General features: G+C 41.8%; 1 protein-coding gene across 2 annotated transcripts; it reads right to left on the bottom strand.

The window, feature by feature from the left end:
- Positions 1–887: 887 nt before the first annotated feature.
- Positions 888–24,612, bottom strand: ptgfrnb (prostaglandin F2 receptor inhibitor b). 2 transcript variants are annotated; one of them, XM_048979027.1, is made up of 9 exons: positions 24,268–24,612; positions 21,686–22,051; positions 20,701–21,111; positions 19,152–19,538; positions 17,246–17,665; positions 16,330–16,734; positions 15,483–15,590; positions 2,959–3,261; positions 888–2,325 (listed from the first exon to the last, which is right to left on the bottom strand). In XM_048979027.1, the coding sequence occupies exons 1-9, from the start codon at positions 24,392–24,394 to the stop codon at positions 2,159–2,161; spliced, it is 2,694 nt and encodes an 897-aa protein (XP_048834984.1). In that variant the 5' UTR covers positions 24,395–24,612; the 3' UTR covers positions 888–2,158. The 2 variants fall into 2 exon arrangements, with proteins under 2 accessions (XP_048834984.1, XP_048834982.1); XM_048979025.1 differs by having other exon boundaries at positions 17,246–17,668; positions 24,268–24,608.
- Positions 24,613–24,787: the final 175 nt, after the last annotated feature.

Here is a 24,787-nt window from a genome sequence, read left to right as displayed (position 1 = left end):
AAGTGGAATAAAAGTCAAGGGTCTTCATCATTATCCAGTTAGATCTTTTCTTTCCTCTTGCTGTCGACGTTCTCTAACGGTAACTTCTGCAACAGATGATAAAATGTGACGCGATGCCGTAAAAATAGCACGCCTCCTCAAGAATATCGTAAGCGTGCGCACGTGTAGTAGCGGAAGTTACATTTCCAGTAGTGACAGCTGTAAAGTGTATAGCAAAATTGATTTTAAACTCATTGGGCAGTAATGACTAATTAATCCATTTCTCCTGCTTCCCTCCATTATACGCTACACACCATCAGAAGAAAAACACAATTACAGTACATACTGTACGGAAAAAAATATCAAGGCAAGCTGAGCTCCAGTATGCTTGCTGATTTCTGTTGAGCCCTTAAAGAGAAATGTTCCTGAAACCAAGTACAGCAGAAAATCATACACTTCTACATTTAAGATGACTCACTACCACATCTATTGTAGATAGTAGTGGCCAAAATTATGGAAGCACTTCCAATCTTTAGAGATTGCTGAACTTTATTCAACTGTCGCTCCAGTTACTTATTTAATTGTCCAGTGTATGATGTTTGTTACTTTTCTTGATGATTTTTGATCACTAGTATTCATATAGTGTACGGCTTAATTGTGTGTTACTCAAAATCCTTGCGTGATAGGTAAATTCTGATTAGAGATTTGGAGTTTTGAATTCAGCACAAACAATACTGTAGGATTCAAATATTTTGAATTATGCAACAAAAAAAAGTAAAAGTTTGTTGAGCAGTATATTTAAAGAAGGGAGGGGGGGGCGTTTCAAGGGGTCCTACCTTCAACCAGAAAGAAAACACAGTAATTTTAGTTTAATGTTATTTCTATTTACAAAGGAAATCATAACACCGTTAACACATTTAAAATGTCTCTTTTAATGACAGAAACAAAAACTAAATTTAACAGAACTTGAAAGCTTAACTGTTAATATGCTATGTAACCAACATACAGATGTTTTCCTGACATGTTTAGCATACATTAAGCTCCCTAATAAAACTAAATTAATGAGAAAACTCTGGGAATATTTTTTGTATGGGCTGCAAAGATGAAAGTGTAATATATCTTATTGTGATATCAATTTCTGAGAGCAGTGAAGATTATTTGACAAAGTCTACAAAAAAAAAACAAGCAAGCAAATAAAAAAGGCAGACGAATCTCCCAAGAGGTAGAAAAAAACACAGGTTCAGGTACAAAATCCTAAGAAAAAAAGTCTTCAATATTTACTTATGATTTATAAAATAAATGAGAACCTTACACTGAGTTGCAAACCTGAAGATGATAAAACAATGAGACTAAGAAAAATACAGAACAGTCAACTCAATCACACATAAAAATGCTGCCATAAATGCAGCCTTTGGCTCAGGAGAGGCTGACAGGCACTCACTTGCTGCTCACACAGTATATGTATGTGTGGTGCCTGCGTGTAGCATGTGTGCACTGATGCACACAAATCAGCTTGTGCCACAGTCCTATACTCTAGTACAGGGGTGTCAAACTGCAGTCCCGGAGGGCCGGAGCCCTCTGTAGCTTAGTTCTTTTCCTGATCCATCACAAATGATTCAGCTCAAGAGCTGTGTGGTGATTAGCACAAGGAGTTGAATCAGGTGTGTTAAATGAGGGGAAACCCAAAAATATGCAGGGCTCTGGCCCTCCAGGACTGGAGTTTGACGCCTGTGCTCTAGTACGTGTACTTTGCTCATTTTGCCAACGGCCCAAGTAGAACAGGGCAGTGCCTTCTATGGACAACAGTAAGCTGAGTGACTGTCCTTGAATTTGTTATCTTTATTTCTATCTTTGTCTTCTGGAATTAAACCAATTGGGAATCTGTGGACTTGAGCAGAGGCTGTGTTCCGATGGATATTCCTTCATCATTGGACCAAATACTACACTACGACTTTAGTAAAGTTATACGATCAACTTGTCCCTCCTTTCATTAATAGTCCATAGCAGAGTCATCTGTATATTACATAGAGTAAAGGCAGAAGGTACCATATCCACATGTTTACTGCATCATTCTGACAGTGGCAGGCCAAGCCCAAGTTTTCCACATTACTCTGCTGCAGAGTCTCAGGTGTGAGATGATGCTACTGAGCTTTTGTTGCTGGTTAGGAGGCAGTTCCTCTTAATCCATTTCCAGGGCAATGAGGTTGCTGCGCAGGCGGTGAGGCGTGCGTGAAGAATTCCGGCACCAACAGTGGGCACACATAAGGCCTAGCAGAAGGGAGAAAAGGCCCACCGCTAGGGTGGCCCCAAGCCCATAGAGCAGGGGCAGCTTCATGGAGTCCCACACTAAAATCACAGACACACAGGCGCATTAGCTTAACAGAGGCCAGCCTCATACATCCCAAGCAAACTCACACACTCACATTTCAGGTGAACCTACTTAGAAATTGCAGAGACTGCTATTGGGGCATGGACACATAGGAAAAAACTACATTCGACCATTCTGCATTGTGAATTTTGCCCATCGTGGTTTTGATATATTGTGGGGTCACCATAGGAAATGAAATGGGCATTTTTGGGAATTTCTGGGAGATTTGTGAAAGCCACAGACAACACGTGGAGGCCAACTGATGGCACACAAAACGCTCAGCAAATCATAAATGCATACAATCTATGTTCAAAGCCAGTTTGGAGATGGCCAAGCGTATTTTCAGCAGCTTCTGGCTTGATATCTCGCAGTGATCTTGTGTATCTTGTATCTTTTTGTGCCTTTTTAGTGTTCTAAACTGTACTAAAATCCAAAATGCTTTGCTTTGCCCTACTCACATGCTCACTTGATTCACCAAGGGGACCAAAGAGGTTTTTCCAGATTGTGGGGAGCCTGTTCCCCTAACCCCCACAATGTGGAAGGGTCGACTGCATTACTACACAGTAACAAAGTACAAGTACACATTTGCAAGCAGGCATGGTTATACTTACAAGCGAAACGGACAATGAGGAAGATCCGGGTGGAGGTAAGCTCACTACCCCTGGTCCAAGTGCCAGCAGGTGATCGCAACCAAGGGGTAGCTCTGCAGTGGTATTCACCAGCGTCCAAGTCCTGTGTTTGGTGAACACTAAGCCTGAACGTCTGAGCATCTGCCCGCTCCAGGCTGCAGTCACTGCTGCTGTTCCTGGGGCTCTTCCTCACCACACCCCAGCGGTCCATGCTGGCCAGCAGGGTAGCACCAGCAGAGGCATGGTGGGAGCTCAGATACCACTGCACCTCGTATGACACGGCACCTGAGGGAGGCGCAGTCAAGCCGTGAGACTGCGTCCAAGGATACAGGAATCTCTTTATACTTAGTTGCAGACAAAAAGATGTTAAAAATGTCCAACAAATGATCTCGGCTCTGCAATATGCAAACACCAAAACTCTCAAGTGATACTCTGCATTTCTATTGAATATTATTTTAACACAGTGGTTATAAGTAGCTGTAATTTGACGTATTTATTCCTCTTCCTGGATGAGGTCTCTTGTATTGGGTAATGTCTGTTCGATTTCTTTTTTTACAGGTGTATGAAAGCTCAAAATAATTATACAACCCCTGGCAAAAAGTATGGAATCACCCCTCTCATGAAATGTTCATTCAAATGTTTAAGTGTGTAGAAAAAAAACTATTACATACATGCCACAAAACTATTTTCACTCAACAATCCAAACTTCTGGCTGTATAAAACACTTTTTTTAAAAAACAAAGAAAGATAACTATAGTCAATGACAGCTGTTTTAAAGATCAAACAGGAAAAAAATATGGAATCACACAAATCTGAGGAAAATTATATGGAATCACCATGCACTTTGCATTTCTAAAACAAACACCTGTATCTGATTACAACTGCTAATTAGTCTGCAGTTAAAAAAGAGTGCTTGCACACATTAGTGATGTGTCGAACCAAGATAATTGACATAACTCATGGCTCCAACACGAGAGATGTCAGTTGAAACAAAGAGAGGATTATCAAACTTTTTGAAGAAGGTAAATCTTCACGGAATGTTGCAAAAGATGTTGGTTGTTCCCAGTCAGCTGTGTCTAAAATCTGGACCAAGTACAAATCAAATGGAAAGGTTGTAAAAGGGTAGACCAAGAAAGACATCAAAGCGCCAAGACAGAAAACTTGAATGACAGAAAACAATATGCCTTGAAAACAGAAAATGCACAACAAAACAAATGAAGAACAAATGGGCAGAAAGTGGAGTCCATGTCTGCGACTGGACAGTAAGAAATCGCCTAAAAGAAATGGGATTTTCATACAGAAAAGCCAAACAAAAACCATCATTAACATCTAAACAGAAAAAAACAAGGTTTCAGTGGGCTAAAGAAAGACAATCTTGAACTGCAGATGACTGGATGAGAGTTATATTCAGTGATGAATCACGAATCTGCATTGGGCAGGGTGATGATGCTGGAACTTTTGTTTGGTGCCGTTCCAATGAAATTTATAAAGACAACTGCCTGAAGAAAACATGCAAATTTCCACAATCATTAATGATATGGGGTTGTATGTCAGGTAAAGGTATGGGAGACATGACAGTCATTACATCTTCTATAAATGCACAAGTTTATGTTGAGATTTTGGACACTTTTCTTATTCCATCAATTGAAAGAATGTTTGGTGACGGTAGCATAATTTTTCAGGATGATAATGCATCGTGCCATAGGGCAAAATCTGTGAAAACATTCCTACAGGAAAGACATATAATGTCAATGGCATGGCCTGCAAATAGTCCGGACCTTAATCCAATTGAAAATCTGTGGTGGAAATTAAAGAAAATGGTCCACGACAAGGCTCCAACCTGCAAAGCTGACCTGGCAACTGCAATAAGACAAAGCTGGAGACAGATTGATGAAGTATACTGTTTGTCATTAGTTAAATCCATGCCTCAGAGAATTCAAGCTGTTATAAAAGCCAGAGGTGGTGCAACAAAGTAGTAGAAGTGGTTTTATTTGGTGATTCCATATAATTTTACTCAGATTTGTGTGATTCCATATTTTTTTCCTGTTTGATCTTTAAAACAGTTGTCATTGACTATAGTTATCTTTCTTTGTTTTTTTAAAAAAAGTGTTTTATACAGCCAGAAGTGAAAATAGTTTTGTGGCATGTATGCGCTTGTTTTTTTTCTACACACTTAAACATTTGAATGAACATCTCATGAGAGGGGTGATTCCATACTTTTTGCCAGAGGTTGTAGTACAAACAACCCCAAAAGACACCAACAGGGGGCACTCACTTGAAAACAACACTTCGTCCCACTGTACACCATCACTATGAGCCAGCATTCATATCACACTATTATTTGTTAATCACTTTCTGTGGAGGTTAAGATAAGATGTATTGGAGAGAATGAAATGGCAAACAAGCTGAAGAGGATTCTTCATGGAGGTGGTGCTTCTACTCTCAGCAGTGCAATTGCCATCGCAAGAAATGCGGGGTTAGCCTTCAATGTTATAAACAGTGACATGACATGGCAGTGGGACAATCAGACAAGAGACAAGTGTCAAGCCCATGTCAGAATACTGAACCACATTATGTCTTAGGGAAAGTGCACAGCTTGGGTCACATCACAGAAAAGCATAAAACCCAAAGATCCAATACAGCCATTCAAAGCAGCAATCCACACCAGATTATGGCCATTGAGTCTTAATCATTAACGAGCTATAAAATGGCTTACACTTTACATTAACATTCCCTGAAGTCAAAAGCTATGAAAGCCAGAACATACCCATTAAAATTTTTTTTTAAGGATGAAGTTACACAGTCATACTTCAGAGAGCTCAGGTACCTACCCGGTAGAAATTTTCCTGTACATTTCCTGTTGCATTGTCAAAGTGAGTCCTTTTTTCTAAGAATATGGTCAGACTGTGATAATTATAGATTTGTGTCAATGGCTCGGGAAGTAGGCCACATCTGTATGATCAGATAGCACCACAAGCTAAGAGTGACTGTGTGACAGGTCCCTGCTCACTCAGTAGAAAGGCAGGATCACCAAGTGCCATCCAATGAAACTTACAGTCAAACTCTTCATTCTTTAACTAAAATGTTTAGTAGTCTGTAAAAGTTAAAAAAAAAACATACACTCAGATTAATTAAACACTAGTTTCATTTTACACTGTGGCTGTTCATTCTGCTTATCTAGCACTGTCCAACCCAAGAGATGGCATTTCGCCAGTTACCGCCGTAGCCATGGAAACCGTCATTGGTTTCTGCAAACACCTGAGGCCTGACAGTGTGACCCCTATGACAACAAGCCTCTATGAGTTCTTCCGGGACTGATAATAAACCATCGCTATCAATGAGAACATGACTGGTGCCACAGGGCCTCCTGTACCAGGAACCGGCTGTCAGCACAGAGACATAGACAAGCAGACTAAAAAAGAGCACCATAAAATCATAGTCCCAAGCCAGCAGCTCCACGGCCCATAGCCTTACTGAGAGATACATCACAGGCCATCCGTAGATTTCTGCTGCTGAAACATCTGAATTATTATCCTTGCTGAAAAGACCCATTAGTCTGACATCATTGCACCCACAAACTTAAACTATAAATTATGATTATCCCAGAGGCCATAAAAAGGGCTTGTTTGGATGTTGAACTGTGATACGTAAAACTACTTTCCAAATGTAGATAAATGTGAGATAAAGTTTGTTCTTAAATACATAAACAAATAAGAAAATTGGATATCACACGTAATCATCAGATATAACAACATTAAAATCATATGCTTGCAAGTCAACATATATTTTTTTAAATAAGTATAATGTTCTGTTCAGGGTAAAATACACAAACACCCACTGACATCTGCAATCTCCTCCCAGTCTTGCTTAACATTCTGTGCAGAGATGGGAAGTAGGTCACAAGTATCAAGCATGTGTGGACAGGTTTCCGATGACAGGTGCAGAAACCTCCCACCCCCACAATGATCCCTGAATCACTGGCAACATTCTCAAACAAACACACCTCAGTTTCCTCGCATATTCCCAGAATGTGTCCTGACACAGAACAATGGTCAAATTAAAGTAAAGATAACTAAATGTTATCAGGGCATTGTTCAAACTTGAAGTTGGAGGTGAAAAACCTTATTTATAATTTTCCTCAAAACAAAAAAGAAATGCTTGTCTTGAAGCATTCTCATAGTCACCTGCCAGCTTCTCATAAAAAGTTATGGTTCAGACAGGCCTACACCTGGTTTCCGTGAGAAAGTCCCACCCACTTGATTCACAGCCAGTAGCACCCCTGAGTCACTTGGCTGCTAGGAATGGTGTAATGCTGTTCTCACTTCTTCCAGACAATAAAAAAAATGGTGACAAGTTTCATCTGACCAAAAGACTGCAGTTCACCTCTACCATTCAAAATTAGGAATAGCTGTTGATATATTATTTCTTTAGGAACATAACCAGTTGTGTTACATGACAATTTCAGGAGTATGAGTAACAAAAATTATGTGGTGGTTATGGGTGATTTTAATTTACCTAGGATACAGTGGGACATGGCTCTGGCTCTTCTGTAAATGAACTTGAGATGGTGGAATTAGTACAGGATTGTTTTTTTTCTGAGTTTTTTATTACCTCTACCAGGGGAGAAGCCCTTCTTGATCTTATTTTCTCTAATGACCAGGATAGAATAGAAAAATTAGAGCCACTGGACGTTACTGATCATAACATGGTTAAATTTCAGGTTAATTTTAGTGTCCGAAGAGCAAAGTCCAAAACAAAAATGTTCAATGCTGAGAAGGCTAACTTTAATGGTATGAAACTGAAACTAGAAACTGGATGGAGTCAAATAGCATGACTGTTGAAGAGGCAAGGGAATTTTTTAAAAGCACATTTTGCAAGTGCAAGAGGACTTCATACCTGTTTCCAGTAAAACTAAATCTAGGAAACTACAACCAAGGTGGTTTACTAAGGAAATTAAGAATGAAGTCAGGAGGAAAATGGCTCTCTTCCACAAATGGAAATTAACTAATGCTTTCAAAATAAAGCAGGAGTGTTTTAGTCTACAGGATGAGCTAAAAAATAACATTAGACTCGCTAAGAGAAATGTAGAAAGGAAGACTGCATTGGAGGCTAAGGATGACATTAAAATCTTTTTCCAATATTTTAACTCCAAAAGAGCTCTAAAAGCTGAAATCTCTAATTTGCAAGATAGTAAAGACCTTATAATTGAAAATAAAACTGATATAGTAAATGAATTTAATGATTATGTTACATGGATGTTCACAGTAGAGAACACGAGTAACCTACCACCATTTAGTACGAATACCGTGTCGTCTATGACTAATATATGTATAACTGAGGCTGATGTGGTACTAAGCCTAGCTAAGCTCAAAATAAATAAATCGCAGGGTCCTGATGGCAGCTTATCTATAGTTTTAAAAGAGATTAAGGATATTAGCCAACCTTTAACTTTACTATTCCAGAAATCGTTATCTGCTGGTGTGGTACCTTCTGATTGGTAGCATGCTAATATAACGCCCATATTCAAAAAAGGGGATAGAAGTAATCATTTACATTTACATTTACATTTACAGGATTTGGCAGACGCCCTTAGCCAGAGCGACTTACATAAGTGCTTTGAGACTCTGCAATGAATTTCCGATGCTAGCTCAATAAGGACCCAAGCTATGAATACTATCTCTGAAAACTCCATTGAGTAGTGCAGAATTTTTTATTTTTTTTTAAACACACACCAGAAGAAGAATCGAGTAAGAATATAGAAGTTCTACGTCAGGTATTTCTGAAAAAGAAAAGTTTTGAGTCCTCGCTTGAAGACATTCAAGGATTCAGCTGTTCGGACATCTAGGGGGAGTTCATTCCACCAATTAGGTGCCAGGACAGAGAAGAGCCGAGATGCGTGTCTTCCTTGTGCCTTGAGGGGAGGTGGGACCAGTCGAGCAGTGCTGGAGGATCGAAGAGATCGTGGTGCAGAGCGGGGTGTGATGAGGTCTTTTAGGTAGGATGGTGCCAGAGAATTTTTGGCTTTGTATGCGAGCATCAGTGTTTTGAATCTGATGAGTGCAGCTACAGGAAGCCAGTGGAGGGAGCGCAGCAAAGGAGTGGTGTGGGAGAACTTGGGAAGATTGAAAACAAGACGAGCAGCTGCATTCTGAATCAGTTGGAGGGGACGGATGGCGCTCAGTGGTAAACCCGCTAGAAGCGAGTTGCAGTAGTCAAGGCGTGAGATGACGAGGGACTGGACGAGTATCTGGGTAGCCTGAGTGGAAAGAAATGGACGTATCCTCCTGATGTTAAAGAGGAGAAACCGACAAGAGCGAGAAAGACTGGCGATATGTGAGGAAAATGACAACCGATCATCTATGGTAACTCCAAGGTTTCTAGCAGAAACCGAAGGACGGATCAGGGAGTTGTCGAAAGAGATCGCAAGGTCCTGGAGGGGGGATGAGTCAGCCGGGATGTAAAGCAGCTCAGTTTTACTAGTGTTGAGTTTTAGCTGGTGAGTGGTCATCCAAGATGAGATGTCTGCCAAGCATGCAGAGATCTTAGTGGAGACATGAGTGTCTGAGGGAGGGAAGGAGAGGATGAGTTGAGTGTCATCGGCATAGCAGTGGTAGGAGAAGCCATGTGAGGATATAACTTCGCCAAGAGATTTAGTGTAGAGGGAGAATAGGAGAGGGCCAAGAACCAAGCCCTGAGGGACACCGGTGGAAAGACAATGTGGAGTAGATGTGGATCCATTCCATGTCACTTGGTATGTTCGGCCTTCTAGGTAGGAAGCCAGCCAGCGCCAGGCCAGGCCACCAATGCCAAGACTCCTAAGGATGGATAGGAGAGTTTTGTGGTTGACCGTGTCAAATGCTACTGATAGGTCAAGAAGGATGAGGACAGATGACAGTTTGGCTGATCTGGCAGAATGTAGCTTCTCAGTGACTGCTAAGAGGGCAGTCTCTGTAGAGTGAGCTGCTTTAAAGCCAGACTGATTAGGATCCTGGAGGTTGTTCTGAGAGAGATAGAGAGAAAGCTGGTTGTAAACTGTGCGTTCGAGGATTTTTGAAAGGAAGGAAAGAAGCGATACTGGTCGGTAGCTGCAAGTGTCTGAGGGATTTAGAGTGGGTTTTTTTAGGATGGGAATGACCCTGGCTATTTTGAATGCTGTTGGTACATGACCGGAGGTTATGGAGCCATTAATGATAGTCGTGATGAAGGGGAGAAGGTCTAGAGAGATTGTCTGAAACAATGCAGAAGGGATTGGATCAAGTGGGCAGGTGGTAGGGTTGGAAGATGAGATGACTTTCATGATCTCATCTGCCGTAAGACCAGAAAACTGGGCCAGTGAGGGGGGAGGGAAATCCTTAGTGTGTAGTATAGTGGATGAGGGAGAGAATGTCTGACAGATTCTGTCAATCTTCTCGGCAAAGAAGTTGGCAAAATCTTCAGCAGTCAGGAAGGAAGGAGCAGGAGGAGGGGGAGGGTTGAGAAGAGACGAAAAGATGTTATGGAGTTTGCGAGGATCTCGTGAGGATAATTCTAGTTTGTCTTTGTAAAAGGCAGTTTTAGCTGCAGTCACGTCCATAGAGAATTTGGATAGCAGAGTACGGTAGGAAGACAGATCTGCATCAAGCTTAGATTTCTTCCACGTCCTCTCTGCTACCCGCAATTCTCTTCGGTTGGTACGTAATGCAGCTGAAAGCCAAGGAGTAGGCCGAGTTTTCCTTGGTTTGGAAGACAGCGGGCAGAGGTTGTCCAAGGATGTGTAAAGTGAGGAGATGAGAGTATCAGTTGCAGACTCCAGTGCCAAGGAGGAAAAGGAGTCAGGGTCAGGAAGGTAAGACAGGGTGCAGGAAGCAACAGAAGAAGGGGAGACAGAGTGGAGGTTTGGTCGAGTGGGGAGGAAACGTTGAAAACTGGGATTGGGCAAGACGGGTAGGGCAATGGTAAAGGATACAAAGTGGTGATCAGAAATGTGTAGAGGAGTAGAAGAGATGTCAGTAGCCGGAGAGGGGCGGCTGAAAACCAGGTCGAGGACATTACCTCCTTTGTGTGTAGGAGAGGAGCTGTTGGATGTTAGAGAGAAGGAATCGAGAAAAGGGAGGAGACCAGAAGAAGGGAGCTTGTCATGGGGGAGGTTGAAGTCACCAAGGAGAATGAGAGAGGAGCTGTCAGTGGGGTAGAGACTGAGGAGAGTATCTAGCTCCTCTAGAAAGCAGCCTAGGGGGCCAGGAGGGCGGTAGACAACAATGATCCGAATTTAGAGTGGAGAGGTAACAGCAACTCCATGGAATTCAAAGGATGAAATGTTGAGATGGGGCAGAGAGAGGGGCGTGTAGCACCAGTTCCGAGTTACCAATAGACCTGTGCCACCGCCCCTGCCAGTCTGGCGAGGAGAGTGAGAGAAAGCATAAGCAGAGGAGAGAGCTGCCGGGGTAGCCGAGTTCTCAGGCGATATCCAGGTCTCCGTCAGAGCCAGAAAGTCAAGAGAGTGGTGTGAAGCAAGGGCGGAAATGAAATCAGCCTTCTTTACAGCAGACTGGCAATTCCAGAGGCCACCCAACACGCTTCGCTTACTTTATATTTATAAGCTAAAACATTGTTGCAAATCCAGCAAACTATAGGCCAATCAGTTTAAGCAGCATTACTGGAAAAGTAATGGAAGCTATAATCCAAGTGAAAATGGTAGATTACCTGGATTCAAATAACATTCTGAGGCATAACCAACATGGATATCTGAGAGGTAGGTCCTGTTTGACTTATCTAGAGTTCTTTGAGGAAGCTACAAGAGAAATTGATCACAAAAAGGTCTACGATGAGATCTACTTAGATTTCCAGAAGGCCTTTGATGTTTTCCCCCACAAACAGCTCCTGCTTAAGTTCAGCGCTGCAGGGATTTTAGGAACTGTAGCAGCTTGGATCAAAAACTGGTTAACAAACAGGAAGCAGCAGTTAGGACCACTATTGTTCCTAATTTACATTAATGATATTGACAGCAATACATACAGTAAACTGGTTAAATGTGCAGACAACACCAAGGTGGGTAGTGTAGCAGATACTGATCTAGCAGCACAGAGGCTACAACAGGATCTTTATTTAATTAGCGATTGGGCTGATACATGGCAGATGGAATTTAACGTAGATAAATGTAAGGTAATCCATGCAGGGAGCAGAAATATAAAGTACAGATATTTTATGGGTTCCACTGAAATAAAGGTAGCTGATTATGAGAAAGATCTCGGAGTGTATGTTGATACTTCCATGTCCCACTCTCGCCAGTGTGGGGAACCAATTTAAAAAGCCAAAAGGATGTTGGGTTACATCTCTAGGTGCGTGGAGTTTAAGTCAAGGGAGGTGATGCTAAGATTATACAATTCCTTAGTAAAACCCCACCTAAAATATTGTGTGCAGGTTTGGTCACCATACGTTAAGAAGGACATTGCTGCCTTGGAAAGGGTGCAACGTAAGGCTACAAGAATTATTCCTGGTCTTAGAGGAATGTCTTATGAGGAGAGGTTAGCTGAACTGAATCTGTTCAGCCTCTAGCAAAGGAGACTAAGGGGGGACATGATCCAGGTATATAAGATTCTGGATATCAGGTCTGGATGCTTTTCAGCCAAATGGCTACTTCAATATTAGTTGAAATACTAGAACTCATGGCCATAGGTGGAAATTATCACATCGGCTGAAGGCACGACAGGAAGGGAAACACGGAAGTCCAGGATACGGGGAAAACTCAGGGTTTATTTGGAGAAACATCACTAAACACACGGGTAAGACTGGCAGCAACAGCAAACTGACATTAATGACAGGACTGGGGTAACATATTCTTAGGCAGACTGAAATGCACAGGACTAATGAAAACAACTTGAAACAGCTTAAGACATGGTGATTCCACACAAGGATAATGAGGGGGCATGGCACACAGGAGGACTGGACGAGCAGGGTGTGACAGAAATTAGCAGGAGAACATTTTGAAATGGATTTGAGAAAGCACTTCTTTACAGCATGTAGTTAGAATATGGAATAGACTCCCTGTTAGTGTAGTGCAAGCTAAACCCTTGAGTTCCATTAAATCAGAGCTGGATAAGATTTTAACAACTCTGAGCTGAACTTTTTAACAAAGTTCTCCCCAAACGAGCTTGATGGGCCGAATGGCCTCCTCTCAACCTATATGAATGTGTTAAGTAATCCCTTTCAAACTTAAAAAGACCACTTTCTACAGGGAGTGAAATCTTGTTACTGGGGGACAAGGCAAGACAATGTGTTTAGAAAAACAATGTTTTAGCTTATAAATATAAAGTAAAACCTCAGATTCCGAGCATAATCCATTCCAGAAAGGTGCTTGTAATGCAAAGCACTCATACTGTGTATCAAAGCGAATTTTCCCATTAGAAATAATGGAAACTCAGATGATTCGTTCCACAAGTCAAAAATATTCATATAAAATTGATTAATACAAAATATAAAGTAAAAATACATAAAACAAATTAACCTGCACTTTACCTTTGAAAAGAATTGTGGTTGGTGTGAGGGAGACGAGAGAGAGGAGAAGAGGAGGGTTATTTTGTAGGACGACTTTAACTAACGGAATCACTGCTATCTGTTGACTCACTGGAATCTTTTTATTTTTTGCGACTAACAGGGTTTCCTATCCAATGATAGCCACTTTTACCTCCTTTTCAATTTCGTGGAAATGTGGACATTGCATTGTCGTTAAACAGATTCACTGCTTGCACTGCTACGCCCTTATTTGGGTCATGCATTACTACTAAATTTTGACTACGAGTGAGGCACGCCGACTGAGAGAGAGCAGGGGAAATGATTACCCATAATCCCACAGCGAGAGAGAGAGAGAAAAACCATCGGCTCAGTTGTGATTACGTGACGCCAGGCAGACAAAGCGTATATGTAATATTTATCAAGTTAAAATTTATTTAAAAAATTTTGCTCGTCTTGCAAAACACTCACAAACCAAGTTACTCATAATCCAAGGTTATACTGTATATGTTACTGTTTTTATAAAAACAGCTATTAACTGCACGGTGTTCAGATTTTTTCAGTATATGACAGAAATACATAAGCCTTCTTATAACTTTTAGCTAACAACCATAAGTGGCACACAGACTCAAAAACTGATCATGTAAAACGAAAATGTAAATGATTTTTAGAATAAATATAGAAATAAAATTTATATGTTCAATAATATCTGGTGTTCTTATTCTTTTATTACTTTGCTAAGCAATATCTTGGACAGGAGGTCATGATATGCTTTTAATTTTGCTTGAAGTAAATAAATTAACAGCCTGAGTAAAACAATGAATAAGGGGTTTTAAGAACTTACCACAAACGTTCCCTATAAGTCCCCGAATGTTCACTGGATGTCCCATAGAGGGATCAATGGGGGATCAGCAACAGTGGGAGCACAAGAATGTGATAAGGGACAGAGGGATCAGTGGGGATCATGAACAGTAGGGAAACAGAAGTGGGATCAGCACTCAACTCAGTAATTTAGCTTATGAATATTTTTAGAGCAAATCAGATAGATGCTACCCGGTTCATTATTAAATAATTGTTGTCAAGATTCACATTATACATGTAGCTGTCATGCACAAAATATGCATAAATTTTCCCCTGGGATAATAAGGCATATCCTACCTTGTTCTACCATATATCTACCATAGCAGTAATTTATTAATGAAGGTATTCAAATGGCAAACTGAACACAGTAATGTGGACTCATAAACATACAGTCACAGAGGCATGTGCTGACACAACATATAAATAAAGATGGTTAACTGGTACGTGTGTGTAGCATTTAGTATTGGGTGGTTTTAACTTCCCATGCATACCGCAGTTTAGATGAAATGACAGCTGTGATGCTTCAGGAGGCAGCAAATCATATAATACTGTTTGCTGCTAGAAGCATTATGAATCACTGTGCTGAGTGTTATGCCTTACAATAAATATTTATAGCCATGTTTATAATGCTTTATGAATGCGTTACTATTTATTATGAAGGTTTTTATAAATTGCTAAAAACATGGCCTTGTTACCAACACTCCTTTTTTTAAAAAAATTGTAAACATTTTATTGATGGAAATGTAAAGGAGAATTAAAAAAAAACATACTGTGATACACCGTGAAACCACCAAAATCCCAAAAAATATTATGGTACAAATTTTTGGTCATATTGCCCAGCACTAGCAGCATTCCATCTGTATTTGGCTAGCATGTTCCAGGCCCTGCTGGGTGATGGGTGTTTCCTGACACCTTATATGAGGCACGGGTGAGAAGGAAATTGAAGATCAGGAAACACCAAACTACTAACAGTGAAAGTGACCTTTGCAGGCCATATTGGAGGTGAACAGGGGCTTAAGTTCAGGAGATTGTCCCCTTCTCACTTTGTGTCTGAGATATAAGATGTTACAAGAATATTTGCTGATGAGATGAGATATTATTTGGGTGGGGGGCCACTTCATAGAATATATAGCTGTTGAAGGAACAGAGGCACCTGCCTGCATTTGGAGCTCCTCCCAGCAATCCCAGGATGCACTCCATCTTGGTTGTCTCCCCAGGATAGACGTTGGCTGCATCCGTGCGAATGGAAATATTGAAGGAGGGACCTAATGATGAAAACCCAAAGAGAATGAAAGGGGTTAAAGGTGCTTTTGATGGACTGTAGTGTTAGCTGTCAAAGTAATTGTCTACTAAAGACAGGTTCAGGCCTTAATGGTCACATTACTATAAGTGGCATTGATATGAGAATTGCATTCTACAGCTGTCACTGTACTATACTTGTGTTCGTTAAGCCTAATAATTTAGGCTTCCAGCACACAGCTAACCAGCAGATTACTGAGGAACTTGGGTGATAATGAGCTGACAGAAATGCCACCATTCACAGTGCAAGAGCAGACAGAGCGAGACTGGGTGGTGGGGGCCTCACCACTCACAATGGTGAAATCTGCCCTACGTGGTATGACTTAAGTGGACATGGGAGTGGCACAGAGGCACTTCAGCAAGGCCAAATTCCACCCTCTGCCTAAGGATGAGCAGGTGAGGGTGAGATTTAGGCTCAGGAAGATCATCCTGCCTCACAGGGACTGTTTAACCTCGCAATGGAGATTGCAACAGACATGTATACTGGACAACAGAGGGGCCTAGAACTAGTTCCAGGTGGCAAAATGGCTTCCTCCTACTGGAGGAAGTTATCTGGGTCATTAACTCAGAGTACAGATATGAACAGTAACAGATAAACAACAATCCTGGAGTGGCACTAGGTAAGTAAGCCACGAAGTCTGCCCTTCCAATAGCAGGAGTGAAATTAAAGACATAGGAATGCAGACTTCAATTGCACTGAGTTACCTGTGTCAGTGAAGGAAATCTGAACTCTGTTGGATGCTGCATTTACAGCCTTGGTCCAGGCCTTCCCCAGATCACGAGTCCAAGCTGTCACATCACAGAAGTAGAATCCACGGTCGGACACCATAGCACCATATAGTCTGAACCGAAACTCCCTGGGTCCAGTCTTCTCCAGAACGACGCTGTCCAGACGATCGGGCTCACTCCACTCCTCTAGTTTCATGACCAAGTCTGGGCTCAGGGAAGCAATTTTCCGGGGCTGGGTTCCGATGGACTCCTCCATCCTGATCAGAACAGAGTACCCTGGGTCCAGCAAATTCTGTGAAATCACCTGGCAGCTCATCTCAAACGTGGCCCCAGCTCTGGAGGCCTCTTTCAAACGATGGGCCACAACATAGAGCCTCGGGTCTGCATAGAAACGAAAACAGCATTACTGTAGGGGAGTTCACAAATAGATATGAAGGCAACCACACAGACAGGATAAAACTGACACATACTGTAGGCACAGATAAGATGACGAAGAAGGACAGGCAGCCAAAGACATCAAAGCTCCCTAGCCTGAAAAAAATCTGCCGACCAAATACCAGAAGTAATTTGGGATCAGTTAGAAGGATTTTGGTTAATGTTGGATCTGGGCCAAAGCTCATTTCAAAATGCTCCAGTAGGTACACTCATGTTAAAGCTATCATGTTGGCATTAATTTATCTAAGCTGTACACAGTAACTGGATTAGTAGCATAACACAACAGTAATGCCTCAGAAACCAGGAACTAAATTAAGCTGGCTGAGCCTCTACTAAGTGACTAATTAGATATTAGCAGAAAATGCCCGTTCCTGCTGAAAGATTCCAGGATTGTTCAAATAACACAACGCATAATGTTAGAGCTTCAAACTACGGTACATAAACTTACAAAACTTACTTTTACTTCCCCATTTGATGCTTAACTTCTCAGAGCGGACCTCCTGGTTTTTGGTCCAACCCCCATTCCGAACACGGGTCCAAACTGAGATGGCACAGTGGTATGTTCCTTGGTCTGAGTCTTGGATCTGCTGGAAGTGCAGCCTAAAATTGCGTGGTTTGACTTTTGACAGAACTATATGCCCTTGCTCCAACAGGGGGCGGTAGTCATCCCACAACACTAGGTCACCTTGCTCATCTAGGGCAGCGATGGGCTGAGGTGCTATGCCTGTGTCAGCAATGGTACCAGAATGATGGTACCAAGTGACACCCAGCCGAGCATCAGCTGGGGGAGGTTCCCCATTCATCTGGCACACCAGCACCATGGGCTGACCCAGAATCTGCGGCGTCACGGGACTACTTAAAGTCACATTGAAATTTGCTTCTGTCAATAAAAGAAAGCTGGAATTAATGGACACCACAACAGTTAAAACAAGACTGTCAGTACATACACACACACAAACATGAACTCAGCATTCATATATGGTGTCAGGTCAACAAGAACAATTCAAAGAAAAGCCAAAGAGCACCCAAAGCAGTGCAGATGGATGTTGCTATGGTGAGTAATATCTCACTCTTAGTTCTGAGTCCAAGGTAGACTCTCTTATCAACTAGAAATGCCTCAGGTAGACTGCTTTGAGAAGTTAGCATGCCAAGGTGTGTCGATTTCTCAAAATCCTCAACTTCTCCATAGTGACATTTCTCAGACATTTAATCAAAGTCCAGAAGCGTGAACTCTTTGTGTGCCTAGCCCTTGACCACTGAGAATTTTTAGATGTTACTGTGCAGAAGGTTGTAGAGACCTAACCCTCCACTTATTTCACCATATTTGCACGGCAAACAATCCACCGTAGAGTACACTGGGAATGCTAACCATTCTCCATCTGACCAAGTCAAAAACGCTGTGTACAGTAGGCATTTAAAATAGGGATTGAGATATGAGCCCTATAGAGAGCATCTAATAATTAGTATGAAAGTGACTATCTCTGCAATACTGCAATACTTAAGAATAAAAAGAAAGTCTTATGAATGGCTTTTTGCTGGGTGTCATAGAAACACGAATTGCACTTGCACAGAACATTTATTTGTATAGAAAAAAGCTGAAGGACGTGCCCCCTTCCACCAAGTGCCCAGGGGTTAATGTGCCTTTGGATATGAGCAGATAACATAACAATGAGGAAGAAGCTCTTTCCAGTAGTCTTTGCTTAGACACAGTCATGAATTTACATCGCCAGCAACATGGCAAAGCTCCCACCCCAAAGTCATGTATCATGTACGTAATGTATGTCTAACTTATGTACGTAGGTATAATTTACGTATAATGCACGTGATGTATATCCAATCTATGTACATTCCCCCCTCCACCTCCCATCCCCCAATGTCTCACATATTCTGGTGAAGCTGAAACACTCATTTCATTTACAAATATTCCCGCAAATTATGTTAAGGATAATAAAATTGAATTGAATTGAATTAAAGAGCTACTTCCAAAGAAGAGCAGGTAAAACACATAGCCTTTTCCATTTGCTTTACCAGCTAAATGGCAGAAGTCACTAATAAGAGATCATGAGACAGAAGGTCATCATCTGAAACAACTGAAAGATAAAAATGAAAATGATCACAGATGAAATATACCTGATCAGTGTCATGATGGACAACACCTTGTTTTATGCTAATATAAAAACACAGTTCCTGTGGAGAATTTTACAGTCTACATCGCATGTTGGTGTGATGCACTCTTGCAGGGTTTCATTTTCAGCTGTTTATATTTGCTTTTCTGAAACATGCAGCTTGTTCTGAGATCTTTCCAGACCACCTGAAAGCTAAGCAATGTGAAATAGTAACCCTTGATTACGATCTTCACTCACCCATTGTGGTGATCCAAATGTGAACAGGGTGACTTGTTTTCTCTGCTGCTTGAACCCAGCGCCCACCACTCTGTCTGAGCCAAGCCAGGACCTTGCAGGAGTAAAACCCTGAGTCGGACTGATCCACATGGCGCAGCAGCAGCTGGAACTGAAGGACTCCTGTCCGGCTGATCTCCCCAGGGCCTGATCCATTTGCCAGCACTCCATCCTGATTCATGTGAGCCAGAATCCTAGACATATTAGACCCATCTTTGCCAGGTCCAACCAGCCATGTGACCTCCAAAGCAATGTTCACTTGATTGTTTAATGCGACAGAGCAGGTCAAGTGAAGAGTATCATCCAAGTTCAGGGTAGCGTTCTTCTCCAAGAAGACTTCCAAAGACTCAGCTGAAACACCAGGGAAAAAAATCTAGGTAAGAAATGCAAGTTAAATGAAGAAAATTGTATTGATGGTATATCGTGTTTGTTCTAAATAATGTATCAGCCCATAAAAAACTTCTCAGCATCTAGCATTAATTGCTGAACCAGGAGATTTTGTCCATCATACATTGTCTGTGTTTCAGGTATTGGGCAAAATTCCAATAATTGAGTTTTCAGGACAGATTCACTGTTAAGGACCTAAAATGGCACCAAGTACAAAATTACCTCCACCAGGGTGTTCACTGTGAGGTCACACTCCAGCACCCACTGTGGCCGCTGCCCATCAGCTACATTCCACCACTTTTAATTAAGTAACTGACAACAAAGACAGGGCAATGTGATCACCCCAGGCAACAGTGGCTGTGTGTGAAGTGGAGGAGGTGGCTGAACACCCACCAGCGCAAACACTCAGAAATTCATACTGTCATGCACGCAAACTTAGTCTGCAACCAAGCTGAGAAAACACTGAAAATATACAGAGTTCTAGCACATTTTAAGTGAATAAGCATGTATTATATGTTGTTTTATTAAGGGGGACTCAGGGGGGGGTCACTGCCTAACCCTACCTCTTAGATGACTCCATTCCCGCTTGAGGTTCTACATTGGGTTTTTAGCTGAAGTTGTGTGTGCAGCCTTGGAGGATTCCTTCTGAGGGTTACCCCACTCCTCCGCATGTGTGCTTGCAGTTGACTCCACTTACAGACACACAATAGCCAAGGCTGGCGGACAGGACTCGGCACTTTATTTCAGTTAAATCACCCAACACACAAACGTGCTACCTCTCTTCTTCCTCCCCCCCTGCTGGTCTCCTGCATTTGCTCTCGGCGTGCCACTTCCATCTCCGCCTGGCTGTGCGCGCAACGCACACTCCTCCCACATCACGTGGTTAGCCCTGACATTTAGCTCATTACAACTGGCAGCTTGACCTTTCCTTTCCTGTACAGTGCAATGATCCCAAACAAAGCAATAAGCTGTACAATAATCCCGGCAGCCTGCTGCTTAAATCCAATGAGTACCAGCTATGCAGGACACTGCATAACAAACTTTACAAATCTATTTTACAGATGAAAATAAATGTAAGATGATGTCAACATATCTAGTACTTTGCTCCCTGCCATGATGGACGCACCAATAGGTATGATCTTCAGCAGACCAAGCTCTGCACTCTTCTCCAGGATGGGCTGCCAAAGTGCTCCCCGCTCTGGAACCCACTCCCTCGCTGTGCAGGTATACTGCCCCTCGTCGCTGGGTCGTGTCTCAGTCAGCACCAGGCTGAAGATGTTGCCCTTCATTGTCTGTGGGAAAAGCCCCATGTCCGCATGGCGCTGGATGTAGCCGGCACCCACCCTGTGATCCCCATCAGGTCCAAGGGTCACAATGTCTTCTGGGGGGGCTGTGCCCCTCCTGACAGACCAGGTCACAGAAAGATAAGTGTTCTGCTTCAAGTCCCTTGTGGCAATGCAGTGAATATTCAGTGGATCGCCCTCTGGAATCTCAGCTGGAGGAACCATGGACAGCACCTGGAGGCTGTCCTTAATCACTGCAAGAGGGAGCAGGTAAATTTAGCCTCAAATGAAATCTCACACTGACAGTAACCGAAGTAAATTCACTGTAATTTCCCGATCAGTGTAGCGTAATGTTCAGTGTAGTTACTGTGTGTTTCTATGTATAGTACAGTGGTCATTGTGGTCAGTACAAAACAGTGTGGTCTATATGGTACAGTGGTCAGTATAGTGCGGTCTATATAGATCAGGGGGCAGAGTGGAGTCGTGGTTAAAGTGTGGTCTATATGGTACAACAGTCAGTGTGGTCATTACAGAACAGTATAGTCTATATGGAACAGAGCAGAGTGTGGAATAATGATCATTGTGGTTTATATGGTATGGCGGTCAGTGTGGTCAGTACAGCACAGTGCAATCTATATGTAATAGTGGTCAGTGTGGAGAAACAATTAGTGCAGTGTATGTTAAGGAATTGTCAGTGTGGTCAGTACAGTATAGTGCCTACTTGCAACAGTGGTTAGTGCAAAGCAGTTATCAGTTTGGTCTGTCTGGGACAGCAGTCAGTGTTAGCTGGTAGTTGGATTTCACTGGGTCTTGTTACTTTACACTCACCATCCAGCAGCACGCTGGCCTGGTAGTTGCCGCTGACGGACATGTCGGTGCTTGGAGTGCTGCAGGTGTAGGTTCCTCTATCTGAGGCCCTGAGTGCCCTGATCCTCAGCTCCGCCGCACTGTCAGCCAGCCTCAGCAAGGAGATATCGCCGTCAGTCACACGCTTGGCAAAACGGGCATCGGTGTAACTGGACTCCATGAAGGAGATGAGCTGGAAGGACTTGCTCTCTTGAAACACCTGCCATTCAAACACCTGCTCCAAGGGGCCCTCATACTCAGACACATTGCAGCGCAGTGACAGTGGTTGGCCCTCCACTCGGACCAGGGGCCCCTCGGGGACGGACACCACCCTCGCCTCACCACCTGCTGCAAACCACAGAGGCCAACCACAGGTGAAACTGCACATTTACACAGCTAGACAAATGTATGTTACATCCACCAAAAAATGACTGAGGCAGCTTCAGAACTTGCAGAGGTAAATCACTAATTCCCTGCTTTAATCTCTACTCCCAGCATTCCTGCTGTCCTCTTAGATCACCACTGTATATGTGTAATGGGGGTCTTGTGTATTTTTTCCCCCAAAGCCATAATTTAATCCCTATTGAAACACATTACTCTTTTAAACTTCCTGATAAGTTGATTATGGCAATTATGGAATTAGGAGCATGTTTTAATTGTAATAGCAAAGACAAGTGCAACAACTTTATAATACAAAATAAAGACCCACGTGACACACATAGGTCTTTTTTCTAAAATGGAGGTTTTCATAAAAAAAAAAAAAAAAACACCATTAATAAGGGAGAAAGCTTTCCCTTCTAGGGAGACATCATATCAGGGGCAGATTTGCCATTTCTTTCCTTCTTCCATTATCATTCTGTTGAGTCCAGTCCTGATATCAGTGTAACCTGATTTAGACTTAAAATCATCTCATCGTCAACTGCATTAATCTGTGAACTCTCGGGTATGAAAGTGCTGGTCTTGCAGGTTTGTTCTGTGCTAACTTCCCCATGGCAGGTGCTCAATGTTCAACAAAATGTGAAAGTGAAAGAATTGGGGTGGCTATAAGGAGAGGTCTTATTTGAACATATACATTGTGGAGGAAATGTTAGGAGCAGCATTGGAGCATCTCCAGCATCTGTTATCAGGTGGTGATCAACAGCTAAAAGATGCCACCTTTGAAACTGCCATCCTGTTTTAGAAAGATCAAACTCTAATTGGCTAATGCGAATTATGTAAGGGAACAAAACAGCCAAAAATGTGAAGATGTTGACAACCTGTATTACAATCTGGATTGAGTCCTTGAAGAAGGAATTCTTATGGTATTAAATGGCACAAATGTGTCAAACATAGCACATGCTTAACGTGATGGATAAAAGTGGTACTGTGAAATGTACTGTAATCGGACAAATATCAATGTGAATGTACTCAATTCCAATACATAGAACTTGTTTCTTATGACCACACAAGAATTTCACACCCTTCCTCCCAAAAAACTTTTTTTGAAAGACAGAGGACATCTACCACTGGCATTTAATTAACTCCAGCTCTTGTAATTTTAGGCTTGCTGAGACAGAACACAAACACACTTTTTGCATAGAATGCTTTCATAACGATGCTCCTTTCTGGATATTTTAATAACCACTCTACCCAAGTTCTGATGACGTAGATGATTTGTAATGGAAATGGTTTATGAAATGGTGTAGAGGAGAAGCCAGTACAATCACAATGTGACTGACTTGAGTATAAATTATACACACAATGCTCCAGAAGTATAAGGACATTCATTCCTAAAATTATTACAATCTTCATATATCCACAAACCCTGCAAAGACACTTGTATACCTTGTTTAGAGGATGCACCTTGAATTCTCCTGGCACATGAACATGAGCATATCTTTAATTTCTTATGTCAAGGCACATGCGTTATTCTCCTGGCTATACCAAATAAAACCTAACTGTTGGAAAAATCGAGGTTATTTTAAACATATCTGGTGTATTACGCACTGCTACAGCAATAGCAAAATAGTGACGTGAATGCTGTTGTCCCAACTTCAAGAGACGGATCAGTGTACGAAACGTATTCATTAAATTAATATTATACACATACAATTATATAATAATAATATATTATATAATATTATATTATCAGTAAACCTGCAAGACCAGCAAGATAAATGACCAACAACAACAATTCCCACACCCGCGCATACAGAAGCGAACTCCTTCGGTTTCAAAACCTTTTAAATCAGCGGCTTTGTTGGAGACCCAAGACACTTGAACCTTGTAGATATAAATGATAATTATTAAGCCATTACGATATGCTTATAAACGAATTTACTGGATAATAAGACGGTCTACGTATTTTACTAACTTGGGTTTTGGTTGTACTACGTTTAATTAAAAATTTGTTTTGAACACTTTGAAATGTGTTCTATTTTGCGCGTATGCAAGGCAAGATGCATAACCAAAAAGGTCCCTGCTGAACAAAAACGATTGCAATTTTTTTTCTTGTGCAAAATTAAACAACAAATGTATGTATGTATGAAGTTATATGGAATTAAAAACGATTATCAGTAACTCACCGAATATTAAAAACAAGAAGCAAGTAACGAGGTGGTGAGTTTTCATCTTGGTTTCCTTTTTCCCACTTCGGAATTTGTCGCCTAAGACGAGTCCTCTAATTTTCGGATATAAATGCCACTGCGGCATTTTAAAAACACCGTTGTCCTTAAGAAACACTATAGCTGAAAGCGCTTGAAATCTGCACTACATGAGCACGTTGCAAGAGTTCACATTTACGCAAATGTCATTCTACATGCAGAAACGTATTGTGGGCTGGGAGCACAGCGCGGAAGTGCCGCACGTGTAGAGAGGGGACAGCGATCTGTCACAAGTATGCGGGGGAGCAGTATCGTCAACACTGGAGATTGGCTGTCGGCCTTTACATGTTTAATAGTAGGCGAGTAAGCAAAAAAGCAAACACTACTCTTAAGGCACGATAAGTAAACGTTACAATATTCGTTTATTCTATTTTGCGTAAATCGTGACGTCAGAATTACAGGATTTATCATTTTCATTGAAAACCTGAGTGTGCGACTTTGT

The sequence above is a fragment of the Brienomyrus brachyistius genome, chromosome 16 (genome assembly GCF_023856365.1).
Source record: "Brienomyrus brachyistius isolate T26 chromosome 16, BBRACH_0.4, whole genome shotgun sequence".
Lineage (NCBI taxonomy): Eukaryota > Metazoa > Chordata > Actinopteri > Osteoglossiformes > Mormyridae > Brienomyrus > Brienomyrus brachyistius.
Note: the sequence above shows the minus strand (reverse complement) of the source record. Positions and strands in the feature narration are given on the sequence as shown.